Source organism: Pongo abelii, chromosome 9, assembly GCF_028885655.2.
Source record: "Pongo abelii isolate AG06213 chromosome 9, NHGRI_mPonAbe1-v2.0_pri, whole genome shotgun sequence".
Taxonomy (NCBI): domain Eukaryota; kingdom Metazoa; phylum Chordata; class Mammalia; order Primates; family Hominidae; genus Pongo; species Pongo abelii.
The window spans coordinates 135,562,411-135,583,741 of NC_071994.2; the positions used below are offsets into that span (position 1 = coordinate 135,562,411).

The window sequence follows — 21,331 nt, forward strand, 5'->3', positions numbered from 1 at the left end:
ATATGGAATAAAATTATTTAGCCTTAGGAGATTTTAAGACATCTCTTCATGAATCCAGCCCTCTCTCTCTCTCACTCTGTCTCTCTCACACACACAAACACACACACACACAGACACACACGAGAAAGAAAAACCTTAAAAAAAGACATCCACTGTTTTCTTAAAGGTCATCAAAGAGTGTTCTGAATCGTTGATATGATTAACAATTGATATGATATAATGATATCATAATGAATTATGATAGGCTAGAACAGCCATCAAAACTCTAGTCAGCTAGTTTATTCATTCAACCTTTGCCCACATGATCATGTGGCCCCTTCTACGTGCTAAACCTGCTATAGACATTGGAGATATAGAGGTGCATAAAAGAGTCACTGCTCTCTTGGAAATTAGAGTCCAGTGGGGTAAACATATATAAATAAATAACAATACAGTGTGATTAGCAATGCTAGAGAAACAAATAAAAATAATAAACTGGGTGGGGAGGAAGCCTGGAAGTTTGAATGTGATGAAAGGGTTCCCAGAGCAGTGATTGCTGGGATAGTTTTGAAGACTGCATAGACATTTGAAGGTGGACAAAAGAGAAGACAAACAGTCACAGATCAATACAATGCCTCGTGTTTCAGGAACTTCACTGGTGTGTCCAGTGGGTGTAGGGGGAAGTGAGATGGTAATAAAGAACCCAGAGAAGTAGGCAAGAGCCAGCTCATGGGAACCTTCACATTCCATGCCACGGAGCAATGTGAAGCAGTGGTAGGATTTAAGCAGAGGTGGGACTGACTCTTATTTTTGGCAATTATTTTGGCAATAAAGAAAAGAATAAATGGGAGGCATAGAGACTCATAAAGAGGATATTGTAATAATCCAGAGTAGATAATGAGGGCCTGAATTAAGACAGTAACAATGATGAGGAAAAGAAGAGAATGGATTTGGAAGCTGTAAAGTGAGTGGAAACAGCAGAGTTTGTTGATTGAAGGTGAGGAATAAGGGAAAGAGAGCAAGCAATGTAACTCACTTTTATCTTGTGAGAATGGGGATTTGACAGTGCTGCCAAGAGAGATCAGACACAGGAGTGAGAGCAGATGTAAGGGCAAGGTGGTGAATTCAGCCTGCGGTGTCTGGGAAGCATACAGAGGAGGCATTCCACAGCAGTTACGGGCCTGGAGCTCAGCAGGTCCTCCAGGATGGCCATGCAGATTTGGAGATCATGAGCACAGCTGGCCATCTACAGTGCTGAGATGGCATTTAAAAGAATAGATTTACCTGGTGAGGGTACAAGTAGTAGAGGAGTGGGCCTTATGTGATGCTGTTATTTAGGGATTGAGTGTCCCAAACTTTTCCTATAGTTTGTTCCTTCTAACATTTTTAAAATTATTTCCCATGTGTTAATCAGTCTTCCATATATTTGCACAACTTCTCTCATATAATTTTCAGACCCAATATATGAGTATTTAAGTAATAAATAAACAACCACATTTTACTAAGGAAGGAACTGAGGCCCAGTTATTTCCTCAAGGCTACCAGTTCCTAAGAGACGTTGCCATACTGAGGATTCAGGAGTTCTGTGTTTGTCTGCTTGTTTTAATGCATTGCATTCTATCCAAGACCCAGGTGTGCGTGCCTATGTTTAGATTTTATGTGAAGTGAAGTAGAAAGGCACAGAAGTAGCGTGCCCAGTGAAAGAGTAAATCAGCTGTTCTTTTCCTTTCCATACACTGTCTTTTTATAGATTTCATGTAGGTGAAAATTCCACCTGGCAGTGGAATGCTAAGAACAGAGGGGCGAGGCATTCACAAGTAAGTGGGCAGAGCCCACACACGTGTTTCCAGCAGGATGATTTGGTAGGAAGTAGCTATGGTGCACAGTAGATTTTGAGAACTGTTTATAAAGATTCATTTTTTTCCAGTCAAAGGCTTTAATTAAATGTAACAAATACAAGGGCTTTCAGTCATGTCTCCCTTTCTCCTGAGGCCCAAACAGTCCTACTCCAATAGGCTTCCTGCTCTTCTGTAGAATTGTGTGGTTTCCCAAGTTATTCGCTTCTGCACACAGGCTGGTGTCTGCCCTCTCCATGCCAATTGAAAATACACAGATGGCACTTTCATCTCTAGTATTCCCGGCACCTTGTAGTTTTCTCCCAGAATCTGATCTGAATTTATTCATTAGATTGTCTTAACTATAGATTTGACCCCACCACAGGTTTTCTACTCCCTCTGTCCCCTAAGTGGTCCCCTTGTCATTGAGGTTTTGCTTGATACCATCACTAATAAATGGGATTCTTCAGGAAAGCCTGCGTTTTACTCTGCATCTGAGGATGCTGCTTGCAAAGGGAAAGCCTGGCCTCCCTCCTCCTTCCATGTGCAAGAAGCCTCTAGTTCATCAGCCAGTGGGCATGGGCCTCTGCAGGAATGGGCAGAGCCCTGCATCCTCTGTGCATTTCAACTTATGCTTGGTGAGAAAAGACTTTCCCCCATTTAGTGAAAAAAAAAACTCCCCAGATCGATATATCTATTCTTCAAAAGGATTATTTGTAAGTTATTTCACTTCCCATCCTCCACAAAATATTTAATGAAACATATGTAAGGCTCTGCTTCCCCGTGGAGTGATGTTCTTTTCCTTACCATCAGCTACATTTTTGTGGGCTTTTTCTTGGCAGACATGTGAGTTGACATGGATTTAGTTCTGCACCATCACTAGGGAATGATCCAGAAGATCATAGCAAGGGGGATACCAAGCCGTGTGTGTCCTGGGCTCCTTTTACATCCTTTTCAGAGAGTAGAATCTCTTCTTAAGGAAAACACACACCAATGCACGTATGCATAATATTATTTCCTGGTGTTCAAAACCCCTGGGGTTACAGTTCCACAATTCTCAGATTAAGAACCCCTGCCCTAAAAAATATATTGATGGCTAAATCATAGGCTGCCCTACTTCCCAAGGCTGTTGGGATCCAGGTAGTGAAGGTGACTTCTTATCTGATCCTGAGCACAATGGTGTCAGGAGAACCTTAACCCTTTAGGAGCCTCTTAAGTCAATAGAATTCCCTTAAATTAATCTGGGTGAGGAATTGAAAGCAATTAACTCCTTCAAAGTTATCAGCACTCAGTACTGGCTTATATCTCCAGTGATTTAGAAAAAGGGAAAGCAAACAGCCAAGATACTGAGGCAATATGACACTGCGGAGTGCTATATTTATCCCCTATCAATGTCTTTCAGATCAAATTGGCTGAGTTTACAAATCAAAAGCTGATTTATTTTTTTATTTTTATTTTTTTAGCAGCCATCAGCTGCACTACTGCAAATACACAGTTCCCAGACATCAAGCTGCAAACTCTAAACACCCAGCTGTGTGCTTTCTGACTTTGATATCATCACGCATAATAGAGGGTCTGCATGCAAATTTGAGCTGACAGGCCTCCTGAGAAGGCTCACAGCAGAAGAGCACCCAACTCCAGGGCCAGCCCAGCTTCTGAAGCCACATCTGCAAAGAAAACTCACGTCATGTTGTTATGGGAAGGGATCGGCCTCAGAACTGCACAGGGCCTGGCTCTGTGGAGTACAAAGGGTTCACTTTCTTATAATTACACTTTAAGTTGAAGCTTCTCTTTAATATGAAGCTAATTATTATTCCCAGAAGATTTCCCTATCAAAAAAAATTAAGGGAATTTTTTTCTACATATCTATAAAATGTTACAGTTGATATATGCGTAGCCATGCATATTCAACCATATATACATATTCAGTTCCAACTATCAAATGAGTTCTTAATATGTGTCAGGATCTATGATAAATGTTTTGTTGATATCGATAGACACATATATGTGTGTACACACACACATGAAATTTATAGTTGGCACCAGTTTGCATAATATTTTTATTGAATCTATGTTTATTGTTTTATGAAAGAATCTGGTTAATAAATTATTTTAAAAACTATTCATGGCCAGGCACAGTGGCTCACGCCTGTAATCCCAGAACTTTGGGAGGCCAAGAAGGGTGGATCACGAAGTCAGGAGATCGAGACCATCCTGGCTAACACAATGAAACCCCGTCTCTACTGAAAGTACAAAAAAATTAGCCAGGCGTGGTGGCAGGCGCCTGTAGTCCCAGCTACTCAGGAGGCTGAGGCAGGAGAATATCGTGAATCCAGGAGGCGGAGCTTGCAGTGAGCTGAAATCGTGCCACTGCACTCCAGCCTGGGTGACAGAGCGAGACTCTGTCTCAAAAAAACAAAACAAAACAAAAAATAATATTCATTTGCATTTCTAGCTTATGCAAAGGGTATAGTGAACATGGAAGTTGTTTGAGGAATGGAACATGGTGCAAAAGAAGGTATGGCAAGGTGGAGGAGCTCAGGAAGAAGCAGTTTCTGTGTATCCAACAGAAAGGGTATCCTGAGAGAAAGGAGGAGATAAGTTTCCCAGGTATAAAAGAAGTTCAGGTGAAGTAACTAGGGATCCGAGCTGACAAAGAGGCAATGTCATGGGGATGTTGCCATATGCATACTCTATGACTTATGCACAGCTCACAAGTGGCCAGTGTGGGCCTATTTAAGAATGCTTTCTCTTGTGTGATGGGAACCACCTATTTAGAACAAATCAGCTGTCCCATTTCCCAGAGTTGGGCTCTATGTTTGTTATCAACTGTGTGAGGCCCGTACTGCAGTGTTACAACAGGCAAACATAGGTTTGAGCCCTTCAGAACTTTTCCTATGAAACATCTTTTAAATTTGCCCATTTTTGGCAAGATCATCAGATTCTCTTTTCTGCCAGCCATGCTACCTGTATCCAAAGGAAATGTCAAGGAACTATGTGTAATATATATGTATGTATATTACATATATATGTAGATATAAAATATATTTATATCCTTTTATTTTTAGTTCTGAAACCAGAGACATTTTTTAACCTCTCAGCAGTTCTTGCCTGGGCTATGCAGCTATACCTGCTTTTTTAAAAGAAATGATCATGAGAAATTATATTTCTTATCAATCACATCCTGTTTTAAGTCAAGAGAGTAGAGTTTTCTAGTTAAAGGATCTGTGGTGAATCCTTTGTAAGATTTATTATTATTAAGTTCCTACTGGCAAAGCAGAGGTCTGATTATTTTTTCATTTCTGAGTTGAGATGTTCTTGTATCAAGGATCATGTGTATTAAAATGTGCTAAAGCCTAATTAGGGTTGCAGTAAAAATAAAGATCATGATAGCTACGATTTCCTGAGAGCTTCCTATATGCTAAGTACTTTACCCATATTTAGTCATTTAATGCTCACAATAATACTATAAGGTAATCTTATGTTCTCCATTTTATAGAAGAGGAATCTGAAGTGCACAGAACTGAACTGTCAGATAATACTGTCTATAGGGCTCGAGTGCAGAAATACTAGAGCTCATCACTGCCCCACAGTGCATCCGGGGGAAGTGGTGCTTACAGCTGCTACCAACTCTTCAACCATTGCTCCAGCCTAGTATCAGGCCCACAGAAGCTATCCTATGTAGATCATTTGACATGATTGTCACATTGTGGAAACACTTTTTAACACTGATGGTTTCACCCTGTTGCAGCGGATATTGCTGTGTGGGTTATGTGGGTAGCTCACATGTCCCCAGCCTTGTCTAGCTTAGCAGCACAGGATTGCGTTAATTCCATATTACTGTGCCTCTCAGCACCCATCTGTCTGCCTGGGACCCTCTCTTTACCTGAGAACTGGCTCTGGTATTTCTTGGAGTCCCTGTTACGTGCTTAAATACACGTCTTCTTGTGCCACCCCCTTTGACAGTCTCTCACATGGCCTGTGCTGCCAGTTGGAGTGGGGCTGTTTTTGAGCCTTATTGGTCTGTGCTTTCCAGCAACCAGGACTGCACTGAGTCCTCAGGGGACCTGGTGTGAAGAAGGCATTCCCCAGTTCATCAGCAGGCCTTGACACCAGAACTCACAGTGGCACCATTCACCTCTGTATTAGCCTGTTCTCACACTGCTATAAGGACATACCCAAGACTGGATAATTTATAAACAAAAGAGGTTTAATTGACTCACAGTTCCTCGGGGCTGGGGAGGCCTCAGGAAACTTACAATCAGGGCAGAAGGGGAAACAAACACATCCTTCTTTACATGGCAGCAGGAAGAAGAAAGAGTGCCCAGCAAAGTGGGAAGCTCCTTATAAAACCATCAGATCTTGTGAGAACTAACTCACTATCATGAGAATGGGATCGGGGAAACCACACCCAAGATTCAATTATCTCCACCTGGTCCCTCCCATGACATGTGGGGATTATGGGAACTACAATGCAAGATGAGATTTGGGTAGGGACACAGCCAAACCTCTAAAGTCTTTCGTGAAAACAGCTTCTTTCCTTTCTGGCCAAGCCCACTTTCTTCATCAGACCTCAAAATCAGTTCCTGGGGCTTGCACGTGTTGGTATTGAGGAAGAGGAGTCTTGCCTCTGTCTGTCTTATCTCCCAGCATCTGAACAAAACCATGCCTTCATCCAGTCAAAACAGAAAATCTTGAATGTTCATCAGCCATCATAATGGCCCTGGGGGAATACAACTGTCCTTGAGGCCAGCCTGGGTTTAACAGGAACACCTGATGCAACCTGAGATGGTGGAGAGAGCAGTGGCTGCAGAGCTGGTACAGGACTGGAATGTCACTGCTAGTCATGGGATATGGGCTAAATTTTAAAAATGATTCCTTCCAACTCTCCAATTCTGGGATTCTATGTTCTGTATCTTTTTCAATTTCTGACGTCCAAAGATTTTATCTCAGCTGGTATATATGCCATAAAAATATTAAGCAAGGAGGCAGCTGTGTCCTCTCCTCTCCAGTAGCTACAGCTGTACTCCTGACAAGCTTATTCTTGGGTATGATAAAAATGATCACTGTGGGTATTATTATTTTCAGTTATAAAGATTTTTAATGCCCAATCTATGAAGTCAGAAATTTGGGATTTTCTTTTCCAAAGGGATGTTATGCACACAAGACAGTCTCTGTCATTCGATTAGTTGTAAATGCTGAGCTCAGCACTTTGGACAACACCAAACCCCTGTGGGGATTTGGGGGCAGGTGTGATCACATTTCCAGCTTGCTTCATTTCCCTGCTTTGGTTGTCATATTCCACTTAATGAAATAGCTGTATTTCCAGAAAGTTGGCTGTAAAACAAATTTCTGTTAGATAAATCATACTTCTTCATTGATCTACACTTTTAAATTAAGGCTGCCTTCTCCTAAGGAAATAAGTGGCCCCAAAACTAAATATAAATTATACTAAACACTCAATAAACCTTTTAAAATCACATATTTAAAGAAAATCTTTTCTGTTAGAACACTAATAGTGATGATATTTCCTAAAGTCAGGAAATACAATTATCATGCTAAGAACTATGACTGTAAATGGTGTTGTTTTGGGAATGGAGCCACAGGAGGGTTTGGTGAGCAACAAGGGGTCTCTGACTTTCTTTCATTGAATTCAACGTGTTGTTCTGGGTCTGTCAGCCAGAAGTTAGTCAATAAGAAGTTGACAAATTTTAAAATTATGTAAACCAGTTTCCTAGCTGCCTTGAGAGCCAGAGATGTCCAAGACCTGGTTCCTGCTGTCAAAGGCCTTCAATCGCATTGGAAAAAGAAGCCCCCTGTGTGCAGCACAAGACAGCTACTCAAAAACTCGATTACAGTTGCAGGAGCAGTGGATTGGACGTCAGGAGACCTGGTGTGCTCCATCACTGACCAGATGTGTGCCCACAGACTCTTCTAAGCTTCAGTTTCCCACAAGAAAAATACGAGGCTTGAGCGAAATCGCTAGTTCCCAAACTTGCCTATTCATCAGAATTTCCTAGGAAGATTATGCAAGCACCTCATCCCAGGAGATTCTGGTTTAGTGGGTATGAGTGGGACCTAGAATTCTATATTTTAAGCAGCTACTCTAGTGAATTCTACTGCAGACTATAGCAGAGCAACTATGGAATTATATAACCATTCATGTCCCTTTAAGCTCTTTAATTCTCTTATGATTTTAAATACTAGATGAACTGAATGTGCAACAATAGAGCAGAACAGCCAGAGGCACCAAGAGTTAGGAGACAAAAGGGAATGTGTTAGTGTCCCAGGGCTACTGTGACAAGGCACAAAAAAACTAGGTGCTTTAGAACAAGAAAACTGTACAGTGCTGGAGGCTAGAAGTCAAAATCAAGTGATTGGTTGGTCTATGCTCTCTCTGACAGTGACAGGGGAGAACCCTCCCTTGCCTCTCCTGGCTTCTGGTATGCACTGGCAATTCCTGGCATTCCTTGGCTCATAGAAGCATCACTCTTATCACATGGTCATCTTCACCCTGTGTGTCTTCACACTACCCTTTCTCTGTGCGTGTCTGCCTGAATCCCTTTTTATAAGGACACCAGTCATATTAGATAGGGTCTACCATAATACCTCGTTTTAACTTAATTACCTTTGTAAAGACCTATTTCCAAATATAGTCACACTCTGAGGTACTGATGGTTAGGATCTCAACATACCTTTTTTGGGAGGACACAATTGAACCCATAATAGGGTGTTTGCAAGGAAGAGTTAAAATTTGAAAGAAAGGTGGTATTTGCTTAGATAGACCAAGAGGGCATAGCTTTCTAGGTGACAAAAAAAAAAACAAAAAAACAAAAAAAAACTGTGAAGGACAAATCATGTTGATGTTGGTCCAGGATGAGAACTAGCATGGCCTGGCAGGAAAGCTGCGGCAGTGGCAGTGGTGGCGTGCTATACCAGTTGTTTAGACTAAGTTCTACAGAAGGTTTCTCCTGGGCCCCTCAGTGTCCCCACTGCACTCCATGTGTTGTCTTTCACAGCAACCCTGGAAGTAGGTAACGTTATTCTGATTGTGCAGATGAAGATATGCTGGTACAGGGGAGTTAGGTAATCTACCCCATCATGAAACTAGAGGGTAGAGAATTGGCTTTTTCTGATCCCAAACTTTTGCCTCTTAGGATGATGATCTGTTGCCTTCTTCATAGCACTCGTGCAAAATAAACTTGGGTGAATAGATCAGGGCTACTTTATGGAGGGCTTTGATAATAAGGGAGTAGAGTTTGTGTTTGATGTGACAGAAAAATAAGGAGCCATTTCTAGTGTCTGAAGAAGTGGACCATGATGAAGGGGATATTTCAGGAAGATGAGTGTGTTATTTCCACCCAAGGATGCATTTTCTTTACAGAAAGAAAAAGCAGACTTATAATGAGAAGCTGTTGACCATGAAGAGTTTCTTTTCATAGGGTTTTATCAAGTGGTTTGCCTCTTCCCCACTGATGTCTCTTAACCAAGAATATCCTTCAGCACTTTAAAAACTATGCTTGCTTGATTTTTTTTTACCCAGTGTGCTTTGTAAGTTCCTCACACCAGTGATAAAGCACTGATCACTTCATAGCCACAGCACAAATGCTTTTAAACGAAACTTTTCCTTGATTTATTAACTCTAGAAACTCAGATTTCAGTTTAGTGTTTTTCGGGGCTTGTTTGTTTGAGGCATCTCCTTTAGGAACCTGATTTTGGGTGGTTCAAAGTTTATTTTGTTATGTATAAACTGACCAACTTTCTCTCTGGTTCTGCCATATATGCCTCTAGTAGAGAAAAAGGTGGGTGAGGAGAAAAGTGAGCATAATGACAATGAAAGCTTAAATTTATTAAGCATATTACTATGTACAAGTCACTTTTTACATGCCTTACCCAACTTAATCAAAAAGTGTACATGTAATAACTGGTGAGCAATGAAGTCATTGTGGTTTCTCTGTGATTACACATTTGGTCCAGGGAACATAGGAAGGTAGGATTAAACCTCACTGTTCCTGCAGGATGACTTGAGGAAAAATCTCCTTTCTCTGGAATTAGAAATTTGGATCAGTAGAGACCATATGCCTTCCCCAAAACTTGAGCCATCCAACATCCTTTCCTACAGAAGATCACCTGACATAAATATACAAAACTACACATAAATTAATGTGGCACCCATGTCCCCACAGAAAACTGATGAGTTCTCGATTTTGACTGCCTTAATGTTTGTGTAACTGCTTTTCGGTCCAGGACTGTCATGCCCCCAACAGGCCTTTCCATTTGGATGTCCATGACAACTTGGCCCCTGCAAATCTCGCTGTGGCCACAAAAGAGCATATTTGAATTATGGAATTGAAACAGATGCATGAACTTTAGCTGGAGAGCACAAGAGATCCAGAGAACCTCTGTGTTTTTGTTTGTTTCCCTGCTTTGGTGATGTAATACACAGCTTCCCAGGAGACCTGAGGTCCTATCAGTCCCTGCTCCGACCCTGGAACTCAATCCAGAAACAGCTGTCCAGAGCTAATTTATTTCCTAATGCTGCGGCACTGTTAATTTATAAATTACACTGGTAATTCGAGCTATTATTAATTTCAGATGGTGTAGGGCAAGCCTAATTAAAATATGACACCAATTGCCACACATATGTACCAAGGACTACCATTTAAAATTAATGGGAATATTAAGTGTGACACTGGTCTCCGAGATGCTTGGCACGGTAATTATAGCATTCTGGCAGAGGAAGATCTGACAAATGTAAGCCCGTGGTTGGTAGCAAATAAACAAGGACAACACAAGAGGAATTACAGATTCTTCATTTAAAGCTCTTCTCAATTCTTCCACCCATCCTCAAATCAAGGTTAGTACCTTTCCCCTAAAGATGCTTATCAAACAATATTAATAAAGGCTACTGAGACCATTAGAAGTGTCTTACTGGTAGGAACTGTGAGTCTATTTGGGTTAATGTTGTTTGTCCTCTTCATATCCTGGTCTTCTTGGCCATGTTTTCTACTTATGAGCAGGTTCCTTCTTTGTCTTGTGAATTTAATATCTCTTTCTTGTTTGTTGTAATGGACATAGGCTGTTCTTTTCCTCTTCTGTATGCAACAGAGACAAGAAACCGTCTGTACATACATAGTGTAGCTTGCATATGGCATGAAGATGTATGAGGTGAGGCCCCAGTTGGGCCTACTGCTGGGCAGTGGCACAGACTTATCATGGCCAAAGAGTGCTGATCGAATGGAACAAGGCAGTGGCCCTTGTTTACAAGACCATGATCTTGTTGTTGTTGCTGTTGTTATTGTTATTGTGGTTATCTTGACAAAACAGTGACTTCAACACTGTTATGGAACATATACAGTCATCCCTTATGTACCGCACACATCATCCCTTGTTGTATCGGTTTTTTACAGCTACTGTTTTCGTGCTCTGGGCCAGCAGAAACATGTGGCATTATGGAAGGGTTTTATGACCTGGAGAGAAATGTTCCTTTGTTCCCTTTCTTGAGCCACTCATGTTAATACAGTTCTGCACCCCCTGAAGCTGTGCCTCCAGCCAGATTATAGGATTAATAACTAAATCAACAGGTGGGCAGCACACGAGAGTTTCGGAGTGCTTTTGTGTGTGTGTGTGTGTGTGTGTGTGTGTGTGTACATATATATGTAGGCATGTTCGTGTGTTAGTCTAAATAGCCCTGTGACCCTGTGAGGTATTAGGATTGTATGTATATTATGTTTGGGAAAATGCTTCTCAATTGCTAGGGATAATCTTAACTTATGCCTGTTGACTGCTAATAATCATTAATTACTAGCACCTCATTTCCTTTTAAAGGTATCCAGGTTTAGGATGCTGTCTTTCTAATTACCCTCATTTAAGAGATAAGGGAGGATAACTTGGGATGTAAGACCTAACTTTTGTTTTTCATTGTATTTTGGCAAGGAAGCTAAGGCTCAGGTGCCTCTGGGAGAGAACTGTGAAATCTCCTCTAGCCTTAAATATCTTGGTCTTTCAGTAACTGAGTGCTCATGGCCAGACGTCAGGCACAGAGTCTGGTATGTGAAACGTTGTTATTATTACTCATAATTTTTCACTGAAGACAATGAGTCCCGTAATGATTAGGGGACTGAGTGGATTTGTAGCCATGTCGCCTGATGAATTTCTGACATGCTTACAGTTAGGCATCAAGTGCGGAGTCCCATTGCTGGTCTGTCTTTAGGATCTTCTACCTAGGAGCTCTAGCAGATCAAAGTCTAGCACGTTGATTTCTGCCTGTCCAATTAATTGTCTGAGTCAAAAAACAGAAAGTTAAATTTATTATGTTAGTGTTTCTGCTACCTTTGTGGTGCACGTGTGTGTGTGTGTGTGTGTGTGTAGCTGCTGGTGTGGCATTTTTAATTCATTTATGCTCAAGGATGCAGTCATAAATTTTATATTCAAGGCTCAGTCTAAGTGATACCTTGAGATCAGAAAGAGTTAAGGTGCCTAACTCAGATCCCAGAGCACGACTGCTTGGTAAGATACAGGCAGTGTAAATGTCGAAATTAATTATTAATCACTTATTGGGACCAGTAATTCTCTAGGCACTGTGCTTTGTTCAGTTAGGAACACAAACATTTCACTTGTTCCACTGGGGAGCCAAGGAAAAGTTGGTGGTGCAGAGGTGTAGAAGAGACGGAGGAGGGATAATCCATACAGTTCCTCAGAATCTGAACTTACAAGTGGCAAATTATCTGCAGACATAACCATTTTATACTTTGTTTTCTAAGTGAACATGTTTGGTCTTTTTTTCCTTGTATTTCACCACATGTTACTGGTTTTCCCACAGCGGTTGGCTTTGTGAGTGAAGACGAATACTTGGAAATTCAGGGCATCACCCGGGAGCAGTCAGGGGACTACGAGTGCAGTGCCTCCAATGACGTGGCCGCGCCCGTGGTACGGAGAGTAAAGGTCACCGTGAACTGTAAGTGTTCTCACCACCACCCGCCCTGCATGTGCATGAGGCTGGCCTGTTGTCACAGCCACCACCCAGAGCCCATTGGCACAGCCAGCTACTGACTCAGGGTGGGAAGAATGCAGCACCACCTTCCACACTCTGCTTTCGGGAGCAAACATTTCAAACTCTAGTTTTTGACACTTCAAGGTGTCACAGTGTCACGTTGAAAGAAAAAGTAGCGAAAGTAACTGAGTATAATGCCAAACTTGACTTGCATGGCTGGCAGATCATTAAATGGCATTCAACTCATAATTTTTTAAACATGTCTTCAAATCCAAAATTTTCCCATAATTTACTCACACAATACAGTTGTGCTGGAGCCTCTCACTGTCTAGACCAGACATCTCCATAATGGGACAAGAAACCATGTGCTAGAGTGTATGAAGGAAGTTTAGAACTTCTATTTATGGTATGTCTATTATATCTCATTATTTTACAATTATAGATGTGCATGGTATACATACAAATAGCTATGATATAGATCTTAGAGGATGTAACAATAAATTTGCTTGTTACTGATAGAGATACAGAATCCAAAAAGTTTGGAAGGCGCTGTGTGGACCCCTCATTCTCCTTTCTCAGCCTTCCAGATTCTCTCTGACATCAATCCTACTTGAATTTGCTACCTCCTTTCATTCTTTTCCCTCTGGGTTCCTCATTATGTACCTTGACTTAGCTCCCTACAACATTCTGGAGGTTTTCTCTGCTGTGCACATTCCAGGAAGACTTACGAAGCAATAGAACTCAATAACTAAATCGGCAAATGAGATGACTTCCCTTCAAAACTTGGGTGGGGTGGAGTTAGGAGAAGGATACTGTATCTAGGAGAATATCCAATCTTTAAGATTTAGGTTTGTGTTACAGTGTGAACCCAGTCAATATAAAGCAGTTTAAGAAGCAAGGCAATAGGTATAAAAATGCTGTCATTTTAAAAATCATATCACAAGTTTTTACGAAGGGACTTAAGAGGATTTACAGTTTATAAAGATGAACTTAAAACATAATGAAACAGAAACAAAGAAAAAATACACTTAGGAAAATGAGTGAAAGCTAGGAAAACCTCAGCACATGAACTATTACCACAAGACGACTGCTAGGTGCAGGTGCAGAATTTGGCTTAGCCTTGCTAAAGCAAAGAGGGAAACTTCGCCTGCTTTAAGATTTATGTTGTCCATAAGATAAAAGCAAATTAGTTGCTTGGGAGAAACACTACTTTTCGTGGTACTGAGACCCTAGAGAAAATTCTCTTCAGGGTCTCCACAAATAGAGCACTTTGAGAGAGAGTCAGCAACATCATGTACAATATTTCTGCATTAAATAGAATAGCCAGTTTATTGTGGCTGTTTTTCATAATGCCCTGTAGTATAAACTGGTAGAATGTGAAGGGTAGTTTGGTAAAGGCTTCAAATGAATGCAAACCAAGTGCGTAGGCCTAGCTTGGTCACCTGCTCTGGCTTGATTCAGGGATCTGTTTTAGAATACCAAGAATGACTGCTCTGTATATCCTTCAGGCGATTCTCCTTGAATATTATTTCTTGCAACTGAGCTTTTGATGGGAATTGAATAGTTCCAGGTTATATACTTTTGGCAAGAACCTGGTGTGCAGAAATTCTAGAAGGCTGATTAAAGGTGCTGACTGTCAACCCGTGGAGTGTAGGGTTGATGGGCTGGCATCATCCTATGAAAGTTAAAAAGTTTAAACAGAAAAAATGCGTGAGTACATGGTCATTTCAACTCTGTACAGAGGAGAACAAAAGCAGTACATGAAAGGAAGACCCAGCTTTTTCTTAGAGCGGCATCAAAAAGGTTTTTATTCTCTGGTACAATTTATGTAGCAGTTTTACCTCCTAAGTAAGCAGAGCCAGGGCAGAGAATGAGAAACAAAATCGACAAATGAAGCAGCCTTCTTCATTTTAAAATGCTATAGGTCAGGGGCAGTGCCCTGTAATGCCAGCACTTTTGGAGGCTGAGGCGAGCAGATCACCTGAGGTCAGGAGTTGGAGACCAGCCTGGCCAACATGGTGAAACCCCGTCTCTGCTAAAAATACAAAAATTAGCCAGGCATGGTGCCGTGCACCTGTAATCCCAATTACTTGGGAAGCTGATGCAGGAGAATTGCTTGAACCCGGAAGGCAGAAGCTGCAGTGAGCCGAGATCATGCCACTGCATTCCAGCCTGGGCCACAAGAGCGAGACTCCATCTCAAAAAAAAAAAAAAAAAGGGCTATGAGACATCTTCTTTTTGCAGATCCACCATACATTTCAGAAGCCAAGGGTACAGGTGTCCCCGTGGGACAAAAGGGGACACTGCAGTGTGAAGCCTCAGCAGTCCCCTCAGCAGAATTCCAGTGGTACAAGGATGATAAAAGGTAAAGCTTCCTTCTTTCCTATCCCACCCCCACCCCCATCTCCAGAAGAAACTTTTCCAGGGTCCTGATTCCACATGGTTGCAGACGAATTCTATAAAATCCTCTTCTGAACTTATCTCTATAGGGGGCAGATGTGCAAAGAAGTCTTTTCTTAACATTAATGGATTTCAGCTACGTTTTTAATGTCACCATGTAGAATTATCACTGGCCAACCAACAGACCTGAAAGGTAACTAACTAACTTTTTTTAGGAAAGCAAAATCGCAAAGGAAAGGCCACCAGGAGCATTGTAAGGCCTGTGAATTTTTTATAGGCCAAGAACATAATGTGTTCTGCCTGAAGCTATTTTTACCACATTCTCAGGCTTGCGTGAAGGAGTTAGGAAGGCTCTTGGGGCCCTGGGAGTGGCTAATAAGTTAGCTGCAGCTAGCAGGTCTCCCCTCCTGTTCCAGACACTATCAGTAGCGGTGTGTAAGAGTCCATGACCCAATTTAGCCCTCCCTTTGTGCCCAAGTTGTTCTTTTACTGTAGGAGAAAATAGAAGGGACTATTCCCTTCCTTCCCATTGTCACAGCGTCCTCGGGATATTTGTTGTGAGTCACTGAAGATGATCATTTCCAGGCGTTATCAAATGGCATATCAGTGCAGGGATCAGTAGCTCAGTACAGCCAGGCACCATGGCAATTGCTGTTATCAAAGAGCCATTTTAAGGGGGATGAACAATGGAAAATGGGCAAGAGCTGCCTGTGTTCAGAACATTTTCATTTAAAAAGAAGTGGTGGTGTAGGGGATGCAAGAGAGTCCTTAGGTGTATGTGGGGTGGAGTAAGAGCAAGGAGTGAGGGAGGCCAGGAGGCTGAGAAGGAAAAACAATGAAGAGGGCATTCTGAGAAGGAGAGCAGCATGAGAAACCGCAGGCCAGGAGCAAGTGAATGGCCGCCCACGCTGTGTGCACATCTTCAGCCAGCCTTGGCTTTCTTTCCTTATGAGGTCAGTCAGACACCAAAACTCTTTCTAGTCTCTAGATCGAAAATTGAATTTTGTTTAGAACCATGTCAATCAGTTTTAAGATTCACTGGGTTTTATCATGATCCTCCCAAGCGAAATGCAGTGTTTTGCTTTTTTAAAAAAAAATGTTTAAGGACACATTCTGGCAGCTTCTAGTGAGGTATATTATATTCATCTAGCCCATTTTACAGATGAAAGAACTAAGACACAAAGAGGAAAAACAAACTCATGAAGAAAAAGAAGAAATAGAGCTGGCTTTCCCCTTCTTCCAAGAAAGAAGAATCAAGCAGAATGGAGTGTGTTTTTCTGATAAATATGGTTTCCTTACTTAGAAATTCTCTTTCACTTATGCATTCCCTCTTCGACCTTCTTATTGTACTAAGAAGTAAACTGAGGCATAAAAATTAATTATTGAACCAAACCAAACCAAAAACTTATTGAGCTGTGGGGTCAGTTCCCAAATCTTCAATTGTCTAGGTCTTTCTTAATGAAAAGTCATCAGCTGTGTCCTATTATTCCAATTCTTTATTGGAGAAAAAGAGAAAAAAAATATATAGGGGAAAGCAAAATCTTGGAGGAAAATAAAGCAAAAGTGGCCAATGGCAAGTAAAAGGATGAAAGAGCTGTCCTTTGTGCAGCATCTCTGGTCACAATAGGGACAGCTGTCCCTGCCACCATTCACCCAGGAGGAGAGAGCAGGCTGGCAGGGCCAGGGACGGTCTTCAGAGGCCCCTGGCTCAGGCAGCTTTGTTTCTGTCTTTCAGTTCTTCTGATGGCGTCTCCTTTTCTCCCCTTTCCATTTAGTTTAGTCAGTTTTCCCTTCGCTGCACATGTATTTATTTATTTCCAGTGTGCTGGCATGAGACAGGGCTGTCTTTCCTCCTGGCACCCAGCTCAGCTGCAGCATCCCTGCCTCTGAGGTCCTGGTCACAGCAAGTTGGGTCTGCCAGGTAGGTCTCCCAAGGCATATTGTGTCTGCTCTGGGGGAAGTCCAGCTCTAGCCCATCTCCCATTTTCGGTGAGATGAGCAGACTTCCAAGGCAGATTAAAGGAAACTGTGTGGTGAGGACAGGCAGTTTTCTCAAGAGTTAGGTGAGAAGTCTTTTGGCCACATGCTAGAATGACTCAACTGCATGCTATTGTGTGTGTTATCCAACAAAGGAAGAGGAATGGAATGCTATACCTACAGAAGGCCACCCATCCAACAGGGGCATTGACCAATGAAAAGCCCACAGCTTTGGTAAGAAACTGAGGCCTGGAAGCCGTGCGGGATGGAGGAGATGTGTGCCCGCACAGGGAAGGGGAAAGCGTGTCCTCCCAAGAGCTGCAAAGCCTGCAAAGTGCTGCTGGCCCCCTGTGCTGTTTTTAGCTAAAGACATTTCAGAGCTGTCAAGCAGGAGCCTACTTTCAGTTAAGTCTCTCCCCACTGCAGAGCTGAAATCTCATTCACAGTCTGGTTATGATGGGAAAGCTTCCGCCCCATGGTGGAGGAATGGTGTCAACATGGCCAGTGGGATCAATCAGCCTGACTTGCTCACAGAATCCTCCTAGTGAGTGGTATGGACAGCACCCCCTAGAGGATCAATATGTACATAACAAGCTGGAAATGTAAAAGTGGCCTCTGGCTGCACAGCCGGATGCCTCATTCCATTTGGACAGTGCTAGCATTTTAATGAAGTCGTGGACTCAGGCCAGTTCATTGCCCCTAGCTTTTGGAGAGGAAGGCTCCCAGAGGAACATCTACATAATGAAAAGCAAGGCAAGTCTGTCCAACCTATCTTCTGACTTCCCTGGAGGCAGATGTTGGGTGAGAACTCCAGCCAGAACCTGCCTCTCTTTTCTGATCAAGGTTACTGTAAGTTGCAGGAGTGGAGAAAATTATTCTGTAATCTCACAGAGACAGGTCTTCAGATAATGACAAAGCAGCTGCCCTCTATGCCAAAAACACTGTGACCCAGGGATGGGCAAGAGTCATCTATGTCTAACTCCATAGAAATATGTTATACTGATACTGTTGTGCGGTCCACAAAGCATTTCCTCATCATTGTCTAATGGGCTTCTCTTTCTGCCTTGAGTACTGTTTGTCTCAATAGCATCCATTTGCCCCAAAGCATATCCCCTGAATCTGTTCCAGTATGCTCCCACCATGTTATTATCTGCTTGCTACAAGTTGTGCTCCAGCCAGGCCCTAAACAGGAAACTTAGCTTTGTGTCCGTATTCCCTGAGATCCTTCATCAAGAGGGGATTTTTGCCTCAAGAGTATTCATCTTTCCCATAGCATAGAATCAGCTTCAGGGCAAGGATTACCAATTGTTTCAGGGAAAGTAAAAGGTTGGCTTAAAGCTCATTCTAAGAAATGGACATTTCAGAGTCTTGCAAAGGAAGGCAGGTGGTGTCCATGATTGCCATAGGAATTGCTGTTACAACTTCCTGAGAAGGAGGACACGTGCCTGCTGACTCCAATAGTAGCTTTCTCCTTACCCTTTTATCTGCCCGGTAATAGAATCCATGGTTCTAATAAGCATACCTCACTTCCCCCAACTAACTCCCTGTGGCATTTCTTTAGTGGCGCCTAGACCAATGCAAGTCCTGGTGGCTTACTAGGTTGCCATTGTGGAGCTCAGGGAGACTGTCCTGGCTCTAAAGGGACATATTCTTAGGAACCTCTAATCCCTCCAGACTAATCCTCTGTAATAGTCTGGGCAGATCACTCCTCCCAAGCCCTTCAGAGTCCCCTGATGAGAAAATGATGATTTTTCTCCTCTTCATAGCCAAAAAATTAAGTATTATCTATACAGTGCTTCTGGTACTTCAGGAGAAATTAGATTACCAGGTGCTCGTAAAACATTTTTCTTTCCTCTCAGAAGTTGGAGTTTTTCATTTGCATAGTTGTCATCATCAACATTAGGTCCACAAATTTGAGCACCTACTTGTGAATCATATTGCTCTGAATGCCACACAGCTGGCAGGGGGTATTTGTTGTGGTGTTGCTGTCAGACGACAAAGCAAGGATGAGAGGGTAGGGAGATCAGATGTTCTGGTAGGAGTGCCCCTGGGCACATATGTGAAAATGAAGAAACACGTGTCACTCACTGTGTGTGAACTACTACTACATTATGGTTGGTGCGGTTGAGTGGATCAAATAGTGATGTCAGAAGGGGGGCAAGGACAAGATCACGAATCCCTGGGCCTATCTTCTTCCTATCTTCCTATGAGGACACATAATCATCTTGTTTTCTTTTTTTTTGTCTCTTGTTTCTCTCAGACTGATTGAAGGAAAGAAAGGGGTGAAAGTGGAAAACAGACCTTTCCTCTCAAAACTCATCTTCTTCAATGTCTCTGAACATGACTATGGGAACTACACTTGCGTGGCCTCCAACAAACTGGGCCACACCAATGCCAGCATCATGCTATTTGGTGAGACTGTGCTCTGAGCTGGGCAAGAAGAGGGGAGAGGGTGCAGAATGGGAGAGCTGGGTGGGAGGGCCCCTCAAGGCCAGGGTCAGAGGTTAGCAGGGTATCAGTGGACATGGAGAGGGAGAAAAAAAGGGAGAGAGACAAAGAAACGGAGAGAGGGAGACAGAGAGAGGGAGGAGGCAAAGAGAAAGAACAAGAGAGACAGGGACAGAGAGACAGTGTACATGTATACAAAGTAGTATATGTATAGTACATGTATAAAAGTAGATCTCAGAAGTGGGAAAAGGAAAACGAAAAAGAATGTTCATGTTTCATTCTATAATGGAAAAGATCCAGAGACAGGAAAAAAATACTTTGGAATGCCAAAAATGACATTTGATTTTTTTTTTTCTCAGTGACGGCTCCTAAACTGACTGTGGGAATCATAATTGGGTAAAATAGTCAAGAACTCAGAGGGGAACGTTTGCTATTTCAGTCTTTGCTCACAGGCTTAGTGCAAAATTTTCCCTTTTCTGAAACTGTCTCCAGTCGCTGGGACGTGAAGAACCCCGCCTTCGTCACATATCTGGCTACCGTATTGATATCAGAAGAAAGTGAGCGAGCTCCCTTGTAAACCCTGATGCCTGACCTGCTGGCAGAGAGCTGTGCAGACATGAGCCTGCCTTCTTGATGGTGCCACCAGGCAGGGCTCTGGGCCTCTCATGATGGCTCCATCCCTCCATCCCTTGATGAACGCAGATTCTCCCTAAAGGCCATAGGATTAAATTCCGGTTGGCTTTTGGGCAAATCCCTTCATACCCCATCAAGTTCTTTGAGCTTGAGATTTTTCAAATCTGTTTCCCCAATCCCTCATGTTAACAAGCACTCTTGAATGTGATGGGGAAGTAAGGGGAGGCATTTGACAGACAATTTGCAAGAACACAAATTCCTTATATTCTGAGAACTTTGGGATAATCCCATAGCCCAGCCACATGCCCTTGGTGATAGCATATGTGGCTTGCTCCGAATCGCGAGCCTGCACTGCTTCACCACACGATCTCTGCTTGCCCATTACATCCTCCTGCATAAGCCCAGCTTTATCCGAGAGGGCTGGGAAGGAGAAAGCCGCCCTTGATCCCCGAGCCAGTGGCTCGGAATGGGCAGAGCTGTGATTTGAGTGATTGATGTGTCTGGCATCTCTCACACAGGGATGATCATAAGAGCCCCTCGCATTTGTCAGGCCTTTTTGCCTTTTTGGCAGGTGTCTGTCTGCATGAAGGGAGACCAGGATTAGGAAGGAACAGACCCCTCCTTCCCTTGCTTTGCAAATCTAAGGCTCCCCCTCAGTTTCCCATTAACCCCTCCCAAGTCCTGCTGTCCACCCACAGCAGTCCTCATCCTCACAGGGGTAGTCTTCCCCCGACTTTGACCTACTCTCTCCTGACTTGGTTGCGTGAAATGGTTCAGCCATTGGCTTTATCACGATTGTCTACTTCCCCGGCTTCTTCCCCTTAAGCCATCTCAGGATGAGAATAGGGAGAAGCAGCAAACAGTTCTCGTAAGAGTTGAATAGATGACATTTATGACAAGGAAAGCAGTGAAGCGCAGGTCGTAAATATGCTCTTTTCAGCAAGCACACATGTAGCAATTACAATGTCTACTTCCCATACCCCTCACCCTATGGGTCTATCAGCATCTGCCCTGTGCTTCCTTTGGGACGTTTCTACCACTGCCGGCTCTCTGGAGTCCAGGGTTT

At 42.7% G+C, this 21,331-nt stretch overlaps 1 protein-coding gene across 3 annotated transcripts in view; it reads left to right on the forward strand.

Annotated features, from left to right (window-relative positions):
* Positions 1-21,331, forward strand: part of NTM (neurotrimin) — a 959,556-nt gene that overhangs the window by 918,704 nt on the left and 19,521 nt on the right. For all 3 annotated transcript variants that reach the window (XM_024254593.3, XM_024254594.3, NM_001133370.1), the window contains 3 exon segments: positions 12,637-12,771; positions 15,052-15,172; positions 19,445-19,596. In XM_024254593.3, coding sequence (XP_024110361.2) covers positions 12,637-12,771; positions 15,052-15,172; positions 19,445-19,596 — 408 coding nt within the window.